The sequence below is a fragment of the Hyla sarda genome, chromosome 7, assembly GCF_029499605.1.
Source record: "Hyla sarda isolate aHylSar1 chromosome 7, aHylSar1.hap1, whole genome shotgun sequence".
NCBI lineage: Eukaryota > Metazoa > Chordata > Amphibia > Anura > Hylidae > Hyla > Hyla sarda.
In genome coordinates this window covers 153,513,659-153,540,341 of record NC_079195.1, presented here as the reverse complement: position 1 = coordinate 153,540,341, position 26,683 = coordinate 153,513,659, and the positions used below count along the sequence as shown (strand labels likewise).

Here is a 26,683-nt window from a genome sequence, read left to right as displayed (position 1 = left end):
TGATTGAATTTTTCGTCCTTCCCAACTGCACCTCTGAGGTCCTCCTCGGTCTGCCATGGCTCCAGCTTCTTTCTCCCACCCTTGACTGGACCACCGGGGAGATCAAGAACTGGGACTCTTCTTGCCACAAGAATTGCCTCTCCCCCCCTCCCAGTCCCGTCAGGCAAGCCTCAGAGCCTCCTCCTTCACCTGGTCCCCCCAAGGCTTATCAGGACTGTGCCTTGCCTCCTCATGGTCCCCGTCCTGGTGACACCCTGCCCCGTGCCAAGCTTCACCCTCTGCCCTCCCTCCCCATTCCCACTCCTGCTGTACTGCCTGCCTTTGAGGATACCCTACAGTCACTCCCGGTTTCCTCGTCCCGTGTGAAGCAGTTGCCGGACAAAGAAAGGGGGAGACCTAAGGGGGGGGTACTGTTACGCCGAGCGCTCCGGGTCCCCGCTCCTCCCCGGAGCGCTCACGGCGTTTCTCTCCCTGCAGCGCCCCGGTCAGACCCGCTGACCGGGAGCGCTGCACTGACATTGCCGGCGGGGATGCGATTCGCATAGCGGAACGCGCCCGCTCGCGAATCGCATCCCAAGTCACTAACCCGTCCCGGTCCCCAGCTGTCATGTGCTGGCGCGCGCGGCTCCGCTCTCTGGGCGCGCGCGCGCCAGCTCTCTGAGATTTAAAGGGCCAGTGCACCAATGATTGGTGCCTGGCCCAATTAGCCTGATTAGCTTCCACCTGCTCCCTGGCTATATCACATCACTTCCCCTGCACTCCCTTGCCGGATCTTGTTGCCTTGTGCCAGTGAAAGCATTTAGTGTTGTCCAAGCCTGTGTTACCTGATCTCCTGCTATCCATATTGACTACGAACCTTGCCGCCTGCCCCGACCTTCTGCTACGTCTGACCTTGCCTCTGCCTAGTCCTTCTGTCCCACGCCTTCTCAGCAGTCAGCGAGGTTGAGCCGTTGCTAGTGGATAAAACCTGGTTGCTACCGCCGCAGCAAGACCATCCCGCTTTGCGGCGGGCTCTGGTGAACACCAGTAGCCACTTAGAACCGGTCCACCGGCACGGTCCACGCCAATCCCTCGCTGACACAGTGGATCCACAACCTGTAAGCCGAATCGTGACAATGCTCCTGATACATATCCTTTTTCGTGTAGGTGCCAAAACAATGGCTTATGTATGGGGATGACAATTCAATATACACATGTGCGACGGATGACTACTGGGGGAACAACTGTGACTATTGGAGAGCAGTGGGATGGAACTCTGGGACTGATTGGGACTATAGACCACAGAGTGCCAATAGAAGAAAAGACAATACTGACAAATCTCTACTAAAGAGAATGAAAATTGGATGTTGCGTAGTCTTCTGTGTAAAGAAAACAATAATTTCCACTGTAGAGGCCACATTTCAAACAGGGACAATGTATGTGGATATTGAACCTACTATTTAATCTTAGCTGAACCAAATTGATACATCAGACCCAAGCATGACCGAGAGAATTTCCCCCATGAGAACTATCCTGTATGCCAATGGTGCAAGTGCAAACCCAGCAGAGTAGTGTGAACATAGAAGTCCCAGGTAACGGACAAGTCTGAGTACAAAGGGGGGGCGGTTCACCAGGAGCTGCTCGTTTCAAATCAGTGAAGCATCCCATACCCGTTTTTTATTTTTCCCACCTGAGCCTGAGACTATTAGGCAGAACGCACCATAGGGAGAGATGTTGTGTATGGTAAAAAAAATATATTTTAGGGGGAATTGATAGGGATGACCCTTATGTTTCTAATGACTGATCAATATACTAATACTAATATGCCATTGCTGCTGGAAAAATATATTTGTTCCCTAGCCCTTAACCAATATACATCAGAAAGCCATCTGCTCGTGACTTCGGATTGAGGCCTTGCCATGACGCCATGCTGGAGTAGAAAGACAAAATATCTGATGAACAGAAACGTCTGCCAAGAAATTAATGGACACTAGATATGCTAATATATACGGACACAATAATCAAAAAGTAACATGCTAATTGTGATGTCATAACTAACCCTCCTCTTTTTCCAAATTTAAAAAACGAATTTACTTCCTGTATTAAACAGAACTCTTTGGGGAACAGCTGAGTTTCCTGCTAAGAAAGAGTGTATACCAACATCCTCTGTGTGGTGTATATTTTCTTATGTCGACACTTAGCAAAATATATAGCAGCACAGTCAATCACATTTGAAAGCCTCCCCTCGGTCCATCCATATCAATTCTATATGCTAAAAAAGTTACCTGAGAAATTACAAGCTCCATTGAAACACATGAATCAAGTCAGGGCACTATTTATTTACAACTATCACATTTCCTAAGGAACCATGGAAGATAGCAATTATTAAAGGGAATCTGACAGCAAGGTCACCTGTACTAACCTGAATATACAGGTAGATGACCCTGTTTCTAATGCTGCTTATCGGGTAATAATCAGTGCAGCCATTCAATGCTTTATCCAGCCCGCTCCGGCTAATGTCACTACTTGCTTCATGATTATTCCTCCCTGCTTAATAAGGGTGGTGATATCAGTCAGAGCAGAAGAAAGTGTTGCTCATACTGCAGCTACCCTACTCCATTGCACAGAACAAGAAAATTACATATTAGCAACCTGACAAATAGCTCCTGAATGGCTGCACAGATTTTTGCCTGGTAAGCAGCATTAGAAACGGTTACCCACACTATCTACCTGTATATTGAGATTATTGCAAGTCACCCTGTTGTCAGATTTACTTTTACTCATCAGTCAATGCACAGATACAAATAGAAAGTTTGGACCTTTTTTTTTTTGTAATTATGGGGGTGCTAATCAAACCAGTAGACCACCAATAATGTATGTAAAAACTGTTTAGATGCTGCAATCACTATTGATAGCGGCATCTAAATACGTTAATGACTAGAGATAAGCGAACATTTGAAAAATTTGATTCGGCCGATTCGACAAATTTTTTGAAAAAATGTGGTTCGATATGAATTTATTCGCAGGGAATCTATATTAAAAATGGCTATTTCTGGCCTACAGAGAGCCTCAATAGGTGTGTAGAACACTTTGCTGTGTTCTATCACACATATGGAGTGTGCTAGAGTAGTAAAATAATACTGTTATTCAGTATGACATGCAGATTACAGGCATCCCTTTTAGAGTCACTGCCACAGTGGCACATTGACAGAGCATGGAGGTGGCATCAGTATGAGGAGACCGTATAGTGGCTGAATGACACAGCGTGGAGGCGTTGGCAGCACGAGTAGACCATATAGTGGCTGAATGACAAAGCGTTGAGGTATTGGCAGCATGAGGAGACCATATAGTTGCTGAATTACACCGTTTTCACAATCCCTAAAATTAAAACAAAAATTTTGAAATTTAAACTGAAGATTTAGGGTAGCTAGTGCTACCATAAAAATGTTTTAGGCCCAGACTCAGCAGCATCAGTAAACCATATATTGGCTGAATGACATAGCTTGGAGTTGGCTGAAGCATGAGGAGCCCATACATTGTCTGAATGGCACAGCCTGGAGTTGGCAGCAGCATGAGGAAACACTAGGGCTTCACAATCCCTGAGATTAAAAGACAAATTTTGAAATTTAAATTGAAGATTTAGGGTGGATAGTGCTACCATAAAAATGTTTTAGGCCCAGACTCAGCAGCATCAGTAAACCATATATTGGCTGAATGACATAGCTTGGAGTTGGCTGAAGCATGAGGAGCCCATACATTGTCTGAATGGCACAGCCTGGAGTTGGCAGCAGCATGAGGAAACACTAGGGCTTCACAATCCCTGAGATTAAAAGACAAATTTTGAAATTTAAATTGAAGATTTAGGGTGGATAGTACTACCATAAAAAAATTTTAGGCCCAGACCCAGCCGTCACAGTAAACCATGTATTGGCTAAATGACATAGCCTGGAGTTGGCTGAAGCATGAGGAGACCATATAGTGTCTGAGTGGCACAGCCCAGAGTTGGCAGCAGCATGAGTAGACACCAGGGCTTCATAATCCCTTAGAATAAAAGACGAATTTTGAAAGTTAAATTGAACATTTAGGGTAGCTAGTGCTACCATAAAAAATATTTAGGCCCAGACCCATCAGCATCAGTAAACCATGTAATGGCTGAAGGACACAGTCTGGAGTTGGCTGAAGCATAAGGAGACCATATTGTGTCTGAATGACACAGCCTGGAGTTGGCAGCAGCATGAGTAGACACCAGGGCTTCACAATCCCTAAGAATAAAAGATGAATTTTGAAATTTAAATTAAAGATTTAGGGTAGCTAGTGCTACCATAAAATCATTTTAGGCCCAGACCCAGGCCCAGCAGCATCAGTTAACCATACATTGGCTGAATGACAAAGCCTGGAGTTGGCTGAAGTATGAGGAGACCATTGAAATTTAAGAATTCTAAATAGAAATTTAAATTCACATCCAACAGATTTTTAACTATTGATAAGTTTGCTTATCAGGGTCTAATTGTAATTTCATGATGATTTTTCCTCCTCCCCATCCCCTCCCTGGAGGTGGAATCAGGAGTCCTGAAAGTGACCCTAATGCAAGGAATTTCTGAAACTGGGGACCAGCACCTTAATTATGTTTTCCAGTATCCATGGCAGCACAATGAGAGAGCCTGGAGGTGGTTGCATCAGCATGAGGAGACCATAGAGCATCACAATTAGAGAGCCTGGAGGTGACAGCATCAGCATGAGGAGACCGTAGAGCAGCACAATTAAAGAGCCTGGAGGTGGCAGCATCAGCATGAGGAGACCATATGGCGGCACAATGACAGTACCTGGAGGTGGTAGCATCAGCATGAGGAGACCATATGGTGGCACAATGACAGAGCATGGAGGCGGTAGCATCAGCATGAGGAGACCATAGAGCAGCACAATTAGAGAGCCCTGGAGGTGGCAGCATCAGCATGAGGAGACCATATGGTGGTACAATGACAGAGCGTGGAGGTGGTAGCATTAGCATGAAGAGACCATAGAGCAGCAGAATGAGAGAGCCTGGAGGTGGCAGCATAAGCATGAGGAGACCCTATGGTGGCACAATGACAGAGCCTTGAGGTGGTAGCATCAACATGAGGAGACCAAAGAGCAGCACAATGACAGAGCCTGGAGGTGGTAACATTAGCATGAGGAGACCATAGAGCAGCACAATGACAGAGCCTGGAGGTGGCAGCAGCAGCATGAGGGCCATGCCAACTGAAGGTTAAGTCTGAGGAACCCACCGACTGTTGACAGGGGGTGTCGGATGTCACTTGGGATGAAGTGGATGACCGAGTGAAGCTCACTTGGGATGAAGTGGATGACCGACTGAAACGATCAATCACGGCTGCTGGGTTGCTGGTCGCGACACGACTGCTAGCTGACACCAGGAGCTCAGACCTCTTGCTGCGACTCCGACTGCCACACACCCCTACTCTGCTGCGATCTCTTCCTGCGCCTGATGGATTTAGGCCTCTGCCCTTCCTCTGTGCACATCCTGGCACTACTCTGCCTGACATACATTTTGCGCATATGTAAGAAGAAAAATGCGCTACAGTACACTTAAAAAAATATCTGAGTACACCACCAGCCGGTGAGTACTTTTGCCTGGACTTTCACAGTATCTAGGCCCCTTAAAGATTAACAGGTTTAAAACAGTACACTACTTATATATAGGTATGTGGTATGCACTTATGAGGGCAGAAAAATGTGCTACTGTACGCTTAATAAACGTATTGGAGAAAAACACCAGCCATTGATTACTTTTGGCTGTCCTTTCACAGTATGTAGTCCCTTAACAGATTTAAAGGCACAAAATAGTACACTACTTAGATGTACGTATGTGGTATAATGAGGGCAGAAAAATATGGTACAGTACGCTTAAAAAACATATTTTAGTAAAACACCAGCCAGTGATTACTTTTGGCTGTTCTTTCACAGTATGTAGGCCCTTGACAGATTAACAAGTACAAAATAGTACACTACTTAGATGCACGAATGTGGTATGCACTTATGAGGGCAGAAAAATGCGCTGCAGTACATTTACATTTTTTTATTTTTGCAGAACACCAGCAAAACACAACAGTGCTGCAGCACAAAAAAGCTGTATACTAAACACTAAATTTCCCTCTGTCAAAGACTATTAGGAATGGACTGCTGGGTATTATACCGTCTACAGACTAGTATAACCAGCAGATGATTTGTTGTGCAACAAAGACACAGAATTGCGCTGAAAAATTGTTCCTGCCTCCTGTGCTAAGGTTTATGAATTTGAGGCAGCTTGTTGAATTGTATGAGGCAACACACAACTATCTGCTCCTCTCTGTAATACAATGATGAAGAAAGTAAAAATCCTTTTTAGTGAAAAAAACACTGCTCTCTGTCCACCAGAATGCTGATGTTACTAGGATGTGAAACGCTGCTGGCCATCCTATCTGTATGCAGTGTAATGAATGATATGACGAGCCGCAAATGGCTACCGAATATATAGGGCTGTGACATCACAGGGGTGACTAGCTGCTGATAGGCTGCATCCTGCATGGGATTCAGGGACATCCCGCCTACTTCCCTTCTCGCCTTGCCTTCCCGCCTTCCCAGCGTTCCTTGCCCCATGTACTGACATGTGGATCCGTCATTTTAGATGCCCAGGAGCCTGGACCGCAGGAAATAGAGTTTAATGAAGCGATTCGCACGATAGAATCGCAGCGATATTTGCATTCGTTGTGAATCAAATATTTCATGAAATTCGTAACAAATTTGGGTTTGTCAGCTTCCATTTGCTCATCTCTATTAATGACCTGCATGCTATAGAGCATGCTCAGTTCCAGAGCCCTCATTTACCTACCCCATGACGTAACTGTATGCCATGGATGAAGAAGGGGTAAACCACAATGTATATGCTTATCTCCCTAAGTTTACAGCTACATGTGACAGAAATGCTGCAAGTTTTCCTTCTTTATTTGCAGACAAACTGTGTCATTTGTAGTTTCTGCAGGTAAGTCCAGTGCAACAAACTTGATTTATTTACTACGCCTAGTACTGCCAGAAGCCCTTAGAGAAGTCGTAGCCCTTGTAAGAAGGCATAGGGGTGGGAGGCTGTAAAGAAAAATATATGCCGACTTCTCTAATAAGTTCATATTAGTCGCTGGATGCCCTCATTGGTCCCCATTGATTGTCCAATGAGGGCTTTTGGTGGGCAATATGAACTTACAGTGCTGTAAGTTCATATTTACCATCAGAAGCCCTCATTGGCCAATTGGAGGCGACCAATAAGGGCTGCTGCTGGGAAATATGACTTTACTGAGCAGTGAGTTTAACTTCAGAACATCCACGAACAGCCAGTTGGGAGCAGAGCAATATGCCGCCTGCTTTCCCGGCTTTTAAGTTATGATGGCAACGGGTTTTAGGAGTGAGACCCAGTGCCATCAGTCCCTCAGGTTCTGAGTCTGTTCCATGAAGGGAATAGTGCAGCGCTAAAGAAATTATACAGTACCTAAGAAAAAGTAAAAACTGTTAACATCATTATTACACATAAAAATACATACACAACACATAATAAATTAATACATTAAACATAAAAAAATGTATACATGTTCATAATTGTCCTGTCCCACTCCCAATAACTTCTCCTTCTTTCGAATAAATAAATAAAATGTTTTTAAAAATGTAAAAAAAATCTTTCCCTACAAATTTAGGCATCCCTACTGTATCATTCCTTTTTTTTTAATGGTACCCTATGAAATTCACTAAAAAAGCTATGTCTTTCCATTTTTTAGATCTCCATTTAGATTCCATTTTTTAAAGTAAATAAAAAGAATAAAAAACGCCCGCAAAAATGCCAATGGTAAAACCCACATGGCTTTTTTTTTGTAATTTTTTTCACTCCCATAGAATTTTATGGGAGAAAAATGTCATGATTTTTGCCAATAAACACCATAGTCTCAACATGCTGCCATTTTTGAAAAACTGCCACTGAACCTCAAAAAGCCAAAAAATGGCAAAAGAATTTAAAAAAATGCCAAACTGAAAAACGCCAAGCGGATATGGCATTTTACAGTTCCTTATTGACTTGCATCTGGCGGATGCGTTTTTTCATTGAAAAAAAATCGCATGTGACAAAATGGGCTTTTTTGGAAAAAAAAATTCTAAAATAAAATCAATGGAATTCTAACCTAAATGAGATTTTCTTATTGATGGCTTATCATCATTGGGAGCTGAGCTGCATTAATCCAACATGGCCACTACACAATAGCGTTGTAGCGTTGTCTGCTGCTATCTCATTTTACCATACAGTATATGCATATGCTGTGACTCTGGCAAACATCTGATCAGCAGGGGTGCTAAGTGTCAGACCCCCACTGATCAGATATTGATGTCCCGAGGAAAGTCCATCAATAAAAAACTGAGGGTCTGGACCTAAAACATGTACTAAAGAAGTGTTTGGAGAACTCAATAAATAACAGATATAAGGGTTTTGATAGATCTACAGATTATGAAGCAACTTAGTTATTGTGTAACTTAGTGTCCTTGCTGAATAGGCAGTGCAGGATAGCAAACAAACACCACAAAATGTTTGTGTCCTTGAGTATATCAGTTTAGTGTTCTCTACTGACGCAATCACAAATATAGTATTTCTCAACAGGCAACGTTACAAAATCCATACTTACAAATGGCAGCATAAATTTGTATTTTTTAATCACCGTTTTTAATCATTCAGTTTGGAATGTATCAAACCTGTTTTGGACTTTATAAAATATACAGAAAAAAAATGTATTCCTATGCCCATCTTTGAATCCTGCATTTGGATCTATAAAAAATAGCTACTTTACCATGAAGTCAGTACATGGAAAGAATGATTATAAATTGCAAACAACTAAATCCCAATACCCAAAAAATGTTCAGGTAACTGACATACATTATAAGAATTATTACAAGAGATCTGAGAATATCATTTGCATATGTGTGACATGATTCTACACCTTACACTAATTTTAATGTACAAGCTTGGAGAAGAAAGCCCTATTTAAACATTTAAAAAAGTGCAAAATAAATAAATAAAACTCCAAATCACATGAAGGCTAAGACTGCCAAGAAAACAGTGTGGAAAGTTTTAGCTTTAGCCTTGTCACATTTTTACAATACTGAAAGGACTATGAAAACATCTGTCATGGTACTAGATTGTGGAATGAAGGTGGTGTTTTATATGTCCCCATTCAACAGCTAGTTGTTTTGGAATAGCTGTAAACTGTAATCTAAAACAACTAGTCAAGATGGTCTGCCATGCATAATGTGGTGTGGCATATTTTGAAGTAGTATTCATTTAAAATACTGAATATTGGCCTTTGTAAAAGGATACTACTTTGCATTGACAATATGACTTTGATTCCCAACTCCAAACCTTAGTGCTTACTTTTAACTTCCAGATGAGTATGTGATCAAGCACATGAATATTTCCTGTCTCTGCACTCTTTGAATGTATCAGGCCCATGAGTGAATGGATTTTAGGAATTCCACATGCCATTCATGGCAGTTTGAAGAAGACATAACTGGGCAGGAAGCCAAAGCCTGAAGTGTCATAGTTCATTACAGCTCTGAAAATGCATAGGTTACTGATATAACAGACTTTTCTCTATACATGTGTAGCCATCAGCTCACATACAGGAACTCAAATGTGTACATACTTGTAAACAGTTGCAAGAAGAGTCAAGAGTCACTCATATCAGACCTAGTCACACTAATATGGACCATAAGTCATTATTTCAGATTAGAGCATTGATGTTAATTAGTAGAAAAGATAACTTTACCAGAGTATTATCACTATGACAACCTATACAACAAAGTTATATATGTTTTTTTCTAATTTGGAATTCTGTGAGTGTTTTTCAGCTGTATACATATTTATCTAGCTGATCTATTTTCCCTGTTACCTTTGGACACTGTCTATTGTACTTACCTGGATGTCCTTCTCCCACAGACTCAGAAGTGAACATAAAAGCTCCAACATCTTCCATGTGGTGGTCACCTAAACCATCTACTGGTCCATTCATGGTCTGGCTTTAAGATGTCTGAAGAGGATTTAAAAAAAAATAATCAGATTGTGGAGTACTTGTATAGACCTGACAGCTGGGCTTTTTTTTAACTAGGCAAGGCTGCAAGATCTTGTTACTGCTAGTAGCTCAGTAACTTGACTGTGTGTGTTTAAGAATGAACACGCCTATCCTCGTGTCACAGTACAGTTTAGATGTCAATTAAGCAAGTTCTCATGTATGGGAGGTAAAAGTTTTTCAATGACCACATGGATAAACTGGAAAACATTTGGCAAGAAAACACAGCATGTTACTGCCTGTTTATAGAAACAATATAATTTGTACCAGGAATCAGAGAAATATTCCAACAAATGTATTTCTTCAATGTAAATACTTATTTTTAGCATTATATATCAATATACCCTTAATGTCACTAATGACCCAGTGTCATTCTAAGCAGGTTCATTGGGTTTTTAACAAACTCCTTTGGCCTGTATGCCAGAATATTCTCCTACATGTGGCTAATAAATATTATTAAAAATAGCATTCAGCAAAAAACTGCAGTATTATTATTTTTTTTTTGGATGACCAAATGTATTTCCTAGGCAATTAAAGAGAAGAAGTGTTTGGTGGATGCCAAAAGAACACTTTTGCTAAAATAGAAAAATAGGTTGTGCTATGAGCATAACATCAAAACGTTGCCACAGGTTGAAAATAGAGAGTTTTAATCATACTAACAAATTTTGGCCCAATTCCCAATCTATCAAGAATTTTCCACAGACAGGGTGGAGTGGCCCTTTCTGTGGAAAATTCTTGATAGATTGGGAGTTTGGCCAATATTTGTTAGTATGATTAAAACTCTCTATTTTCAACCTGTGGCAAAGGTTCATATTAATGGAAAGCTTACAATTACACAAAGGAATAAGACAGGGATGTCCTCTCTCCCCTTTGCTTATTTTCTACCTCTGGAACCTCTGGGACTTTTGCTAAAAGATATACACTGCTCAAAAAAATAAAGGGAACACTTAAACAACATAATGTAACTCCAAGTCAATCACACTTCTGTGAAGCCACACTGTCCACTCAGGAAACAACACTGATTGACAATCAATTTCACATGTTAAAATAAATAAATATATATCACCCGCGCTGGAGGAAACTGTGGGCCATATCCTTGCTGCGTTGCTCCTGTACGCTTCCCTGTAAGGCGTACAACTAGTGAATAATACAAAATTAGAAGAAATAGGAGTACGCGCTAGGAAAAATAGCGATAGGGAGGTGAACTGAATGGAACCGTGTCCTACCTAGCAATAAGTAGTGTGGTACTGGACTGAAGCAGCGGTCCTCTGGAATATGAGCACAACAGAGTTGTTTTAGCAAATGAACGAGTGGTTATGATAAATAATAAAATGGGTAATAGCAGTGCAAGTACCTATAATAGAATATGTGGTATATTACTGGAGAATGTAATTGTATTGTGACACTTTCTTGGAGTACAAGATGATAAGTCCTTCCACAGTGGGCCCGTTTAGAGGGTGCTCCAGCGCTGCAAATTGTAATAAAAAAGAGAGAGGTTCCTCCGGTTCAGGTAAAATAAGAGCGTTCTAATAGAAATAGGTACCTGATATCCGTTGATAGTCAGGGACGTCGCTTTTTCGGGGTGATGGTCCTCAAAACAGGGATAGCGGGAGAACGCTCCGGCCGGTAGCGTCTCAACCTGCTTCCGTCCTCGTGGTGTGACTCAATGTTTTGAGTAACTGATAGTGACGTCACTATGGGGGCACGGAGAGTCCACAAAACTATCGACGCATTTCGGAAACTTTTGAATTTCCTTCGTTGGGATACGTGATGTGGATGAAATGGCCTATACTTCTAGGAGGACGTGGATCTGATGTTTAACCCTATGTTTACTCCCCTGGATGGGTAAGTCCTTTGATTTGTATATGGTTCAGTGCTGGAGTTTCATGTTAAAGATGTGGGTACTACGATATTTGTTATTGCAATGTTTTTGTTAGGATAAAAAGCCAAACAATTCCATTTCTTCAGTAAGTCCAAATGGGGCCATGGAATTTAAGTTAAAAATCCATTTGCTTTCTGATCTAGATAATTGTGCAATAAAATTTCCCCCTCGCCAGTGTGGGACAATTTTTTCCATGCCAAAAAAACGGGATCCTATAACTGAATCGTTTATAGTGTGGAATCGTTTATAGGTTGAATCATTTATAGTGTGCTGATAGAGGATGTCCCTCAAATCCCCGTTGTATATTGTATATGTGTTCTTTGATTCTAGTTCCTAATGGTCAATTTTGATGCCAACAGTCGGTGCTTTTTTGTATACGAATGAAGGAAATTTTGGCAGAATATCTCCCAGTATTTTATCACTGCACAGAATGTTCCAATAGCGCTTTACTATTTTCTGAAAGGCAAAGCTTTGATTATTGAATTGTGTTATGATAGGTATTTTTATTTTTTGTTCTTCTATATTGTTGGGTTTTTCTTGCTTTCCTTTAAGTATTATAGATGATCTCTCCATTTCTCGAATTTGTGCCTGTGTTGTCTCCAGAGGGGCTTCTTCATATCCCTTTGCTATAAATTTATTCTTTAATGTCTCTGTTTCCTTGTCATATTGGACCAAATCTGTGCAATTACTGCGCAGTCTAAGGAACTGACTTTTGGGTATATTAGTTAACCATATAGGGAGATGGCAACTGTCTATTCCAATAAAGCTATTACTGTCAGTAGGTTTATGATAAGTGGAAGTGAAGATCTGGTTATTTAAAATGGAAATGGTAAGATCAAGGAAGTTGACAGTGGTCTGGCTGTGTGTGGCTGTAAAATTTAAAAAATATTCATTTTTATTAAGAGAAGTTAAAAAAATTTCCAGACTATCTGCTCCCCCTTTCCAAATAAAAATGATGTCAATGAACCTCCGCCAGAGGACGAGGTTCGCACCAAGCTGGCCCTCCAGGAAGATGGCGGACTCCTCCCAGAGACCCACGTAAAGATTAGAATAGCTTGCTGCAAACCTCGTCCCCATCGCCGTGCTGATCGTCTGATTGTAAAAGGAATCCTCATATTTAAAATTCGTATTTTTCTAGCGCGTTTCCTATTTCTTCCAATTTCACATGTTGTTGTGCAAATGGAACAGACAAAAGGTGGAAATTATAGGCAATTAGCAAGACACCCCCAATAAAGGAGTGGTTCTTTACGTGGTGACCACAGACCACTTCTCAGTTCCTATGCTTCCTGTCTGATGTTTTGGTCACTTTTGAATGGTGGTGGTGTTTTCACTCTAGTGGTAGCATGAGACGGAGTCTACAACTCACACAAGTGGCTAAGGTAGTGCAGCTCATCCAGGATGGCACATCAATGCAAGCTGTGGCAAGAAGGTTTGCTCTGTCTGTCAGCGTAGTGTCCAGAGCATGGATGCGCTAACAGGAGACAGGCCAGTACATCAGGAGACATGGAGGAGGCCGGAAGGAGGGCAACAAACCAGCAGCTGGACTGCTACCTCTGCCTTTGTGCAAGGAGGAGCAGGAAGAGCACTGCCAGAGCCCTGCAAAATGACCTCCAGCAGGCCACAAATGTGCATGTGTCCACTCAAACAGTCAGAAACAGACTGCATGAGAGTGGTATGAAGGCCCGACATCCACAGGTGGGGGTTGTGCTTACAACTCAACACCATGCAGGACATTTAGAATTTGCCAGAGAACACCAAGATTGGCAAATTTGCCACTGGTGCCCTGTGCTCTTCACAGATGAAAGCAGGTTCACACTGAGCACATGTGACAGACATGACAGAATCTGGAGATGCCTTGGAGAATGTTCTGCTGCCTGAAACATCCTCCAGCATGACCAGTTTGGCAGTGGGTCAGTAATGGTGTGGGGTGGCATTTCTTTGGGGGACCGCACAGCCCTCCATGTGCTTGCCAGAGGTAGCCTGACTGCCATCAGGTACCGAGATGAGATCCTCAGACCCCTTGTGAGACAATATGCTGGTGTAGTTGGCCCTGTCTTCTAATGCAAGACAATGCTAGACCTCATATGGCTGCAGTTCCTGCAAGAGGAAGACATTGATGCTATGGACTGTCCTGCCCATTCCCCTGACCTGAATCCGATTGAGCACATCTGGGACATCATGTCTCGCTCCATCCACCAACCACAGACTGCCCAGGAGTTGGTGGATGCTTTAGTCTAGGTCTGGGAGGACATCCCTCAGGAGACCATCTGCCACCTCATCAGGAGCATGCCCAGGCATTTTAGGGAGGTCATACTGGCACATGGAGGTCACACACACTACTGAGCCTCATTTTGACTTGTTTTAAGGACATTACATCAAGTTGGATAAGCCTGTAGTGTGGTTTTCCATTTTGATTTTGAGTGTGACACCATATCCAGACCTCCATGGGTTGATCAATTTTATTTCCATTGATAATTTTTGTGTGATTTTGTTGTCAGCACATTCAACTATGTAAAGACGAAAGTATTTCATATGATTAGTTCATTCATTCAGAAATAGGATGTGTTATCTTAGTGTTTACTTTATTTTTTTGAGCAGTGTAGTTCCCTATGAAGGATTTGGACTAAGAGGTACTCTTCTTCTTGCATATGCAGATGATATTTTACTGTTTGTTAAAAATCTGCAACAGGATCTTAGGTCAATTATGGCAGCAATTGAAGGGGTTGGTAGAGTTTCAGGAGAGTTAATTTATTGGAATAAGCCAAATTTACTTCCCCTTGTGAATGAGATAATTGAAAGTTTTGGTTCCCTTATCCCCATTTTCACCTTAAGGACTCAGTGCTTTTTTGCAATTCTGACCACTGTCACTTTATGCATTAATAACTCTGGGATGCTTTTACTTTTCATTCTGAGTTTTAGATTGTTTTTTCGTGACATATTCTACTTTAACGTAGTATAAAATTTTCATCATTACGTGCATCCTTTCTTGGTGAAAAATCCCAACATTTCGTGAAAATTTAGAGAATTTAGCATTTTTCTAACTTTGAAACTCTCTGCTTGAAAGGAAAATGGACATACTAAATAAATTATACATTTATTCACATATACAATATGTGTACGTTATGTTGGCATCATAAAGTTGATATGTTATTACTTTTTAAAGACATTAGAGAGCTTCAAAGCATAGCAACAATTTAAAAAACTTACACAAAATTTCAAAATCTGATTTTTTCAGGGACCAAATTTGAAGTTGATTTGAGGGGCCTTTCTGTGAGAAATACCCCATAAATGACCCCATTATAGAAACTGTACCCCTCAAAGTATTCAAAATGACATTCAGAAAGTTTGTTAACCCTTTAGGTGTTTCACAGGAATAGCAGCAAAATGGAGGAGAAAGATTAAAATCTCCATTATTTACACTAACATGTTCATGTAGCCCCATTTTTTTCATTTATTCAAGGGGTATAGGGAGAAAAAGCATCCCAAAATTTGTAGCCCAATTTCTCTTGAGTATGGAAATACCTCATATGTGGAGGTAAAGTGCTCTGTGGGCTTGCAACATGGCTCAAGAGGGAAAGAGCAACTGTGGGATTTTTGAGAGCGAGTTTTGCCGTCATAGTTTTTTGGGGGCATGTTGCATTTAGAAAGCCCCATGGCGCCAGAACAGCAAAAAAAAAATAATCCACATTTGGGAAACTACACCCCTCAAGGAACTTAACAAGGGGTACAGTGAGCCTTAACATCTCATTGATGTTTGATGGGTTTGTGTTGAATTTGGACGAGAAAATGAAAAATTTGATTTTTAACACAGAAATGATGGTGTTACTCCACATTTTTTTTATTTTCACATGGTGTAATAGGAGAACATGGACACCAAAGTTTGAAGCCCAATTTCTCCCGATTAAAGAAGCACCCCATATGTGGGCATTAAGTGCTCTGCTGGCGCACTACAGGTCTCAGAACAGAAGGAGCGCCATTAGGCTGTTGGAGACAGAATTTTGCTGGAATTGAAGTCAGTGGACATGTGCGTTTACAAAGCTCCCATGGTGCCAGAACAGCAGAAACCCCCACATGTGACACCATTTTGGAAACTACACCCCTCAAGGAACGTAACAAGGGTTACAGTGAGTACTTACACCTACAGGTTTTTTAATCAGTTTGCTGTAAAAGTGAAAAATTTGATTTTTAACACTGAATTGCTGATATTAACCCAATTTTTTTAGTTTCACAAGAAGTAATAGAAAAAAGCCCTACAAAATTTGTAGCCCAATTTCTCCAGAATAAGGAAATACCCCATATATGGCTTTAAAGCATTCTGCCGGTGCAAAACAGGGCTTAGGAGTGAGACAGCACCAATGAGATTTGAGGCCTAAAGTGGTGCTTTGCACTGCAATGGCAGAGATTCTGAAATAGAATCTGAAAAAAAAAAAAAAACCCAGGCAAGTGACCACAATTTTGAAACTACACCCCTCAAGGAAGGTAACAAGGGGTACATTGAGTACTTACACCTCAAATGTTTTTGAACAGTGGGCCGTGAAATGAAAAATTAGATTTTTTTACACTAAAATGCCGGGTTTACCCAATTGTTATCATTTTCACAAGGGGTAATAGTAAAAATTGGTTACAAATTTTGGAGGGCTTTTTCTGTTGACTATGGAAATACATCCACATATTTGGTTACGTGCTGGGCGGGTATACAACAAGGCTCAGAAGTCATAGAGGTCTGTTTGTATTTGAGGCCTATGGCATATCAGTAGCTGATGGTTACATGCATTCAGAGAAAAATACAAAAAAGAAACACCCGCATGTGGCCCTACTATGGAAAGTGCCCACCAAAGAATGGGTATAGGGGTAAAGCGGACATTTTGAACGCATGGGTGTTTCCTAAATTTATTATCCAGGAATGGATGAAGGGTAGTTTTGGAAAATTGCGATTTTTAACATATGCTTTGCTTCAACTTTCTGTGAACAACTAACATGTGACTCTGAATTGTTGCCCGGAAATACGACAGAGCTTATGAGAGAGAACTCTTCTTATTTAAGCCCATGTTTCTTACGGACCTGACAGTTACATACATTCAAAGGAAAATAAACTGCTCAAAAAAATAAAGGGAACACTAAGATAACACATCCTAGATGTCTTTACATAGTTGAATGTGCTGACAATGAAATCACACAAAAATTATCAAGAGAAATCAAATTTATCAACCCATGGAGGTCTGGATATGGAGTCACACTCAAAATCAAAGTGGAAAACCACACTACAGGCTTATCCAACTTTGATGTAATGTCCTTAAAACTTGTCAAAATGAGGCTCAGTAGTGTGTGTGACCTCCACATGCCCGTATGATCTCCTTACAACACCTGGGCATGCTCCCGATGAGGTGGCGGATGGTCTCCTGAGGGATGTCCTCCAATAACTGGACTAAAGCATCCCCCAACTCCTGGACAGTCTGTGGCGCAACATGGCATTAATGGATGGAGCAAGACATGATGTCCCAGATGTGCTCAATCGGATTCAGGTCAGGGGAATGGGCGGGACAGTCCATAGCATCAATGACTTCCTCTTGCAGGAACTGCTGACACACTCCAGCCACATGAGGTCTAGCATTGTCTTACATTGTGAGGAACCCAGGGCCAACCGCACCAGGATATGGTCTCACAAGGGGTCTGAGGATCTCATCTCAGTACCTAATGGCAGTCAGGCTACCTCTGGCAAGCACATGGAGGGCTGTGCGGCTACTCAAAGAAGTGCCACCCCACACCATTACTGACCCACCGCCAAACCGGTCATGCTGGAGGATGTTGCAAGCAGCAGATTGTCCTCTACAGCATCTCCAGACTCTGTCTCATCTGTCACATGTGCTCAGTGTGAACCAGCTTTCATCTGTGAAGAGCACAGGGTGCCAGCGGCGAATTTGCCTATCGTGATGTTCTCTGGCAAATGCCAAACGTACTGCACGGTGTTGGGCTGTAAGCACAACCCCCACTTGTAGATGTCGGGCCCTCATACCACCCTCATGGAGTCTGTTTCTGACCATTTAAGTGGACACATGCACATTTGTGGCCTGCTGGAGGTCATCTTGCAGGGCTCTGGCAGTGCTCCTCCTGCTCCTCCTTGCACAAAGGCGGAGGTAGCGGTCGTGTTGCTGGGTTTTTGCCCTTCTACGGCCTCCTCCTACGGTTTACTCCACGTCTCCTGATGTACTGGCCTGTCTCCTGGTAGCGCTGGACACTATGCTGACAGATACAGCAAACCTTCTTGCCACAGCTCGCATTGATGTGCCACCCTCGATAAGCTGCTCTACCTGAGCCACTTGTGTGGGTTCTAGACTCCGTCTCATGCTACCACAAGAGTGAAAGCACTGCCAGGATTCAAAAGTGACCAAAACATCAGCCAGGAAGCATAGGAATTGATAAGTGGTCTGTGGTCACCACCTGCAGAACCACTCCTTTATTGGGGGTGTCTTGCTAATTGCCTATAATTTCCACCTGTTGTCTGATCCATTTGCACAACAACATGTGAAATTGATTGTCAATCAGTGTTGCTTCCTGAGTGGACAGTGTGATTTCACAGAAGTGTGGTTGACTTGGAGTTACATTGTGTTGTTTAAGTGTCCCCATTATTTTTTGAGCAGTGCACAAGAAAGGAACACTCACATGGTAGCCTATTACAAACAGTACACCCCCTAGTGAAGGTGTATAGAAGTGGACATTTGGAACAGACAGGTGTTTGGGAAAAATGAAAATTGCATTTTTACCACTGACATGCCAATTATGTTCCCAAAATGATTAACCAAGTATAGCCAAAATTAAGAATACCCTATGCTATGAATCATCATTCTAGGAATGTGATGTGTGTGGCGGTCCCTATTCTGTTACCTCAATTATGTGCACACCTCGTCGTCGCCGCCGCTCCTGGGGCCCCGATCCCAACACTGACGCAGGGGATGGGGGTCCCCAGCTCCCGGGGGGCACGTCCCGCACCCGCTCACATCCTCCGGAAGAGGGGCGGAGCGGGTTGCGGGAGTGACACCCGCAGCAGGCGCCCTGATTGGTCGGCCGGGAAACCAGTGCCACCTCACCCCTGTTGGCTATGGCTGTTCAGGGCCGTCATAAACGTCCTGAGTCCTTAAGGACTCGGAAAAGGGGCCTTGCGTCCTTAAGGGGTTAAAAAACAAAACAAAAAAAAAAGATATTATCATGGGTATTATGAAAGAAGTTTTTTTTTTGGGGGGGGGTTGGGTGTGTTTGGATTTAAAATTTGGAAGACAATGCACTCTGGACTGGTACATTGGAGTAGAATTCTGGGAAATTAAAATGAGGGAAAAGGATGATAAATTTTGTACTCCATGGAAGTGTGATACTCCCTGAAGCAATCCTTAACCCCATAAGGACCAAGTCCATTTTGACCTTAAGGACCAGACCAATTTTATTTTTAGCATTTTAGTTTTTTCCTTATGGTCTTCTAAAAATCGTAACTCTTATATATCTTCATCCACAGACTAGTATAGGGGCTTGTTTTTTGCGCAACCAGTGGTCCTTCATAATGACATCTCTCATTTTACCATAGAATGTATGGCACAACCAACAAAATATTATTTGTGTGGGGAAATTAAAACGAAAACTGCTATTTTGCAAATTTTGGAAGGTTTCGTTTTCACGCTATACAATTTACGGTAAAAATGACATATTCTCTTTATTCTGTGGGTCAATATGATTAAAATGATACCCATGATTACATATTTTTCTATTATTGTTGCGCTTAAAAAAAATTGCAAACTTTTTAACCAAATTAGTTTGTTTAAAATCCCTCTATTTTGACTACCTATAACTTTTTCATTTTTCCATATAAGCGGAAGTATGAGGTCTCCATTTTTGTGCTGTGATCTGTACTTTTATTGATTTCACATTTGTGTATATAAAACTTTTATGAATTATTTAATGATTTTTTTTTTAAATAAAATGTGACAAAAAAAGCAGCAATTTTGAATTTTTTTTCTTTATGTTCACGCCGATCAATAACATTATATTTTAATATTTCGGAAATGTACGCACGCCGCCATACCAAATATGATTCTTAATTTTTTTTTATACAAAAGGGTAAAATGGGGGAAAAAAAGGACATTTTACATTTCTATTGGGGGAGGGGATTTTTCGCTTTTTTTACTTTTTTTACTTTTATTTTTATTCTTTAATAGGCCCCATAGGGGACTATTTATAGCAATCTTTGATTGTTAATACTGTTCAATGCTATGCATAGGGCATAGCACTGATCAGTGTTATCGGTCATCTTCTGCTCTGGTCTGCTCCATCTCAGACCAGAGCAGCAGACCTGTGGAAGGTGCCGAAGGCAGGTGAGGGGACCTCCATGAGCCCTTCTGGATGATGGGATTCCCGCGGCAACACTGTGGGCGATCCGATCATCCATATTTCTGACCGCACTCCCGCAGATGCCATGATCTGTATTGAGCACGGCATCGGAGAGGTTAATGGCAGACATCCGTGCGATTGTGGATGTTGGCCATTACCGGTGGATCCCTGGCTGTAATTAGCAGCTGGGACCAGCCGCGCATGACCCGAGCATCGCCCCGATGCTCGCGGTCATGTACAGGATGTAAATGTATCTCCTGGTGCGCCAAGTACCGCCGCACCAGGACATACATTTACGACCTTGGTCATTAAGGGGTTAATGCAGAGGGCTGGATGATCGGGCCAATTGTGATACTGAGTGGTGGTGTCCTTCCATATCACCTTCCTGTGACACACTCTACATTTTTTCTGCAATCGTCCCTTCTTTCCAGTGTGGGGAACCTCACCTGGAAAGTGTTGGCCTGGGACGATCCAGGCGCCCACAGTTCAAGTGCTCTTGCCCACTCTTTGGCGGTCGCCAAAGATTACGGCCTTTAGAACTTCATCTTGGAACTGCAGGAATGTCTCTGTGTTGCCAGTGTACTGGAACAGTACAAAAGAGTTGTACATGGCAACCTGTACCATGTAAACCGCAACTTTTTGTACAATGTCCGTGTTTTCCACATGGCATTATATGGCTTGAGGACTTGTTCAGAGAGATCAACTCCACCCATATACCGATTGTAGTCCAGAATACAATCGGGCTAGAGGATCGGTCCCGCAGTACCTCGCACAGGGACAGGGGTGCTGCCGTTACCATGATTTGTGGTCAGCATAAGGACATCCCTCTTATCCTTATACCTGACAAGCAACAGGTTTTCATGGGTAAGGGCATGGGATTCACCCCGGGGGATAGGTGTGTGGAGGGGATGGGTCGGGAGGCCTCTTTGATTCTTCTGGACTGTCCCACAAGCAGACGTGGATCTGGTGGCAAGGGATGTGAACAGAGGGATACTAGTATAGAAGTTATCCACAGGTGGTAACCCTTATATAGCAATGGGTGCATAAGGTCCCAAACGATTTTCCCGCTAAAACCCAGAGTAGGTAGACATTCTGGGGGTTCAATATGGGAATTTTGTCCCAAAATTTTGCCCCAAAGTAATTCATGACCGGCCTGATTTTATAGAGGCGGTCATACATGGGATCACTTTGGGGGGGACATGCCGCATTATCAGCATAATGCAACGTTTCCGTATTGCCTCAAACCGGGATGGGTCATGGCCATACTGTAGAGTGGGGTCTGGAAGAGGACATCCCCACTCCAGTATTGCCTGACCTTTGGTTTTTAACTAGGCCCATATGCAGCACAAGGCCCCAAAACCCCTCATTTTGGCTGCATTGACAGCGCGCCATTGGGTCTAGCTAAAAAGACGAACTGTTGGGCGCACAGGTTTGTCTTGTCAACCATTAGAATGGCAAAGTCGTCACTGGAAAAAAAAACTAAAATTGTCAATTTCAGTGAACCAGACTATGTAAATTTTGATTCCTGAGTCACCAGAATACACAGGAATCATGGGCTCATGGTCTGCTGGCTCAGTCCAGACAAGTTCACCGGTATGGGGCACCAGTAAACCTGGCTGGGAGGTTTGACTAGTACGAGCTCCAGGGTGACTAGCGTCTCTCCGCCTTGGTTGCCCATCATCATCACTAGATGATGAGGAGGGTGAGGAAGATAATAAAAATGTGGCATCTTTTTGCCCTCACTGGCGCTTTCTATGCCTCTACTGAAAACACCCTGCAGGCCATTTCTCTACTCTAATGGGGGGGTATGTGTGGGAAAACTTTATTGGTGTATGTGCTGCGTGTGGTGCTTGACTTCCCAACCCTAACCCGACCTAACCCTCCCCAACCCACCACCTAATAGAACAAAAATATAAAATAAAACTAAACTAAAAACAAAAAAAATTTAGTTTTTATTTTTTTTAAATAATTTACCTAATCAGTGGTGTGTGCACTGATTAGCGCTTGGTGGCGGCAGGGGGCGCAGAAGTCAGTGCAGGGTCCAACCACTCAGACCAGAACAGTGGCTAGTGGCACAAACATAGACCCCCACAAAAAAATAAAAAATAAATAAAAGCACTAAAACATGAAAAAAATCACCTGCCTGAACCCCCAATAAATGCTGATCAGTGATAAATACCATCCGTCCACACAGCACTGGCCTGCTGCTGGTGGCACGAACTGCCTATAGGTGCAAAAAAAAGAAAATAAATAAAGACGCTACAATCCTGAAAAAGTATCTGCACCACAAAAGGGTGGGCAATTTGCTAACGGTGGCCGGACGCTCTTTTATAGGGAAGAGGGTCTGGCCACACAGCGCAAAAAAAAATGTATGCCCCAAAAAAGGCTGGGGGCAGAGCGCCGTACACCTCTAAGGCCCTGGTCACGCAATCGAAGGTGCTGTGGACCCTTGGACATCTGAGGTGAATGAATGCTTACCCTATTTAACCTGAAGCTGTCTCTATACACTAAAGTGCCTGATGCCACAGGATGGCAAAGGATGGCACTGGATTGTTTTTTTTTCCACTCTGGGGGGGGAGTTGGCAGCATGAGTCTCTGTCCTGTTTACCAGCATACAAAGTTTGGTGGGCAGAGTGGGGCAACATGCGTTTACCCCCTCCTCCCCGCCCCTCACTGCCTTGATTGGTGCGGTTGTTCCGACTGCCCAATCACAGCTGTCCTGGGGCAACACTGCCACCTCCCAGTACAGTACTGAAGGTGATTGGTGGTGTATAATACACCACTGATCACCTTCTTTTTCTAGGTCATCGGGTCACCGGAGACGCGAATGACCTGGAATCGCTGCAGATCTCATGACCCCCCTCGGCAATGTTCTGGGATGCCTTCTGAATAATTTCAGCAGGCATCCCATTCCAATCCCTGCCCGGCGAGCGTCGGGGACCAGAAAACCATATGGCATACCTGTTCACCCTGAGGCCTAAAGGACTCGGGAACAGGGAGGTTAAGATATGTAAAACGTCAGATAATATATCATACCTGGGTGTGAAGAAATCTCCCCTAGTTAGGGAATATTATTTATTAAATTCTAAACCAGCTATTAAAAAGAAGGAGAAAAAAGTTAAGATATGGTTAAACCTCCCACTCTTTATGGCAAATAGAATAGCATTATCCAAAATGATTTTTCTTCCTACTATTTTATACTTTATAAATGCATCTCCAATTTCTATCAAGGAAATTTGGTTTAAAGAAAATTGACAGGCTTCTGAATTCCCTTATATGGGGAGGAAAGAGGATCCGCATATACGGTAACTTAAATGGGCACTCTCATTAAAACTATTTTTTGCTATTGCATTCCTTATGGTAAATAAAAAATATTTCTAATATACTTTGTTTAAAAAAATGAAGTTTTCTATGTTTTATTTGTGCTTAAAAAAGCTCAAGAGCACATTTTCCTCATCTTATTAACAGACTTAGGACCGAAGCCCAGACACAGGAAGTGCAGCCTGGAGTGATGAGGGGGGGTCCAACCAACTACATATGGCAGTTAAGTGTGAGAGGAGCTATGATTGGATGAGGCTGGACACAGAATCCTCAGCACTCCAGACTGCACTTTCTGTGTTTGGATGAGGGAAAATGTGCTCTTGAGCTTTTTTAAACACAAATAAAACATAGAAAACTTCATTTTCTTTAAACAAAGTATATAAGAAATATTTATTTGCCAGAAGGAGTGCAATAGCAAAAATTTGTTTTAATGAGAGTTACCTTTTAAATATTTGATTATTCCAGGGAGGCTATTTTAGGTTGAATTCTTTAGCGTCACCTTTGAGATTTATAATTAATGAGGTTGGGTTGGTTCCAATATTTAAGGGATAGACACAATTTAATGGTTGAAAATTTTATAGAACTGTTGGAAACTAATTTGGCTACAACAGAGGTGGGTCGTAAGTATCCTACACTAAGTAGTATTTATAAGTCTTGGGGTAAGGTTAAAATTCTGTTAGGGGTAATGGGAAGTCTTCCCTTTACTACACTGTTAAATAATAATTATTTTATAGAATTATTTAAAATTGGTGGATATTTGACCTGGAAGAATATATAGGTTAAAAGAAAGTTGCTGTTTTCAATTTTATAAAATTCAACATGCATTTAGTGCCACTATGAATAAAGATAGGTTATTTGCAAAATCACATTGTTTGTTTAAAACACTTCTGGGGAATATCACTAAAAGTCAATCTTTTTTCTATAAAATTATTAACGATACTGTCTCTCGAGAAGTTGAATTTCTGAGTATAATCTGAAAATAATAGAGGGTAAAAAGGGTAAAGGGAAAATGGTAAAGGGAAATGGGTGAAATATCTCAGTCTGAATGGAATACTATATTGAAAAGTCCAAAAATTGTTTTACTAAATGAGAATTTTAAAATAATCCAATTTAAAATTATTCCTAGACTATACACCTGTGAATCTTTATAAATGTGATAAGAGGGCTTCTGATGAATGTCCTCATTGTGGAATGAGTGATGGGATTTGAACATCTTCTATGGAAATGTTCCCATGCAAAGGACCTCTGGGATGCAATTGTTAACAAAATTAGAGATCGTATGAATGTGAATCTAAAAGTTAATTTATGGTTATCTTGGGTAATATGCAGGGAATAGAAGCTTCAAAATGTAAACCGGTGTCTAAACTTGTCTTTTTAGGAGTATTATTAATAGTTAGGAATTGGTCTGCTAGAAAAAGTCCATCCATTAAGGTATGGGAACTGTTAGTAGAAAGCATTAAAAAGTATGAGATCTCTGTAACAAACGATAAACGGGGAGGAATTAATATAAAAAGAGCCAAACATTGGGAAAATTGGGGAGTATTAATTAATAAAAAAAAAAAATATATATATATATAGAAAGGAGAAGACTGTAGCACTCCAGTAAGATGAAAAGTGAATGTGGCTTTATTCCAATTCAAACATCAAGGCAACGTTTCAGCTGCACGCAGGCAGCCTTTATCAAGCCTGCCTTGATAAAGGCTGCCTGCGTGCAGCTGAAACGTTGCCTTGATGTTTGAATTGGAATAAAGCCACATTGACTTTTCATCTTACTGGAGTGCTACAGTCTTCTCCTTTCTACATTGTGAAGTGTCTCCCTTGACCTGGGATTCCGGCCGTGTGCACCCACCCTCTATTTATATCTCGCAGAGTGCTGCTCCTTATCCCTTGTATATATATATATATATATATATATATATATATATATATATATATATATATATATTTCCGTTCTGGGGGAAGGGGGTGGATTTATAAAGAATCAATATGTGATATTTATTTTATGTAAGTGATGAGTGTATATGCAACTTTTTCTGAAGTCTGTTGAAGTATCACATATATATTTGTATTTTGTACATAAGTGCAAATTTGGGTATTTTTGCATGACATGAAATATTGTTCTTCTATGAGTTCTAATATAATGTATATATGTACAATAAAATGAGGAGAACATATAGCATGAGGAGAACATATAGTGGCTGAATGACACAGCCTGGATTTGATGGCAGCATGTAGTGGCTGAATGAAACAGCCTGGAGTTTGTGGCAGCATGACGAGACCATCTAGTGGCTGAATGAAACAGCCTGGAGTTGGGGGCAGCATGAGGAGAACATATAGTGGCTGAATGACACAGCCTGGAGTTGGTGGCAGCATAAGGAGACCACATAGTGGCTGAATGACACAGCCTGGAATTGGCGGCAGCATGCAGTGGCTGAATGAAACAGCCTGGAGTTTGTGGCAGCATGAGGAGACCATATAGTGGCTGAATAAAACAGCCTGGAGTTGGGGGCAGCGTGAGGAGACCACATAGTGGCTGAATGACACAGCCTGGAGTTTGCCACAGCATGAGAAGAACATATAGTGGTTGAATGGCAAAGCCTGGAGGTGGAAGAAGCATGAGGAGACCACATATTGGCTGAATGACACAGCCTGGAGTTGGCGACAGCATGAAGAGACCAAATAGTGGCTGAATGACACAGCCTGGAGTTGGCGGCAGCATATAGTGGCTGAATGATTAAGTGTTTAACTTCACTTTTTTTTCACAACAAGATTTTAATAGTTACTTGCAATATATATACTGCTGGGATTCAGCTGGTTACAGTTATCGGACTACAATCAGCTGAATCCCAGATGCATATTTTTGTCAAGATTTAGTCTCAAGTAGACATGAGCGAATTTTTAAAAAATCCGATTCAATCCATACGCCAAAATTTCCCCCAAAAATGTGTTTTGGTCCGAATTTAGTTAGTGAAATAATACAGTATGACATGTAGATCAAAGGCGT

The 26,683-nt window shown here is 41.9% G+C and overlaps 1 protein-coding gene across 1 annotated transcript in view; it reads right to left on the bottom strand.

Annotated features, from left to right (window-relative positions):
- Positions 1–26,683, bottom strand: part of MAT1A (methionine adenosyltransferase 1A) — a 363,839-nt gene that overhangs the window by 150,138 nt on the left and 187,018 nt on the right. Inside the window, exon 2 of the mRNA XM_056530954.1 lies at positions 9,953–10,064. Within this exon, the coding sequence (XP_056386929.1) occupies positions 9,953–10,046 (94 nt within the window). The 5' untranslated portion in view covers positions 10,047–10,064. The remainder of the gene's footprint in view (positions 1–9,952; positions 10,065–26,683) is intronic.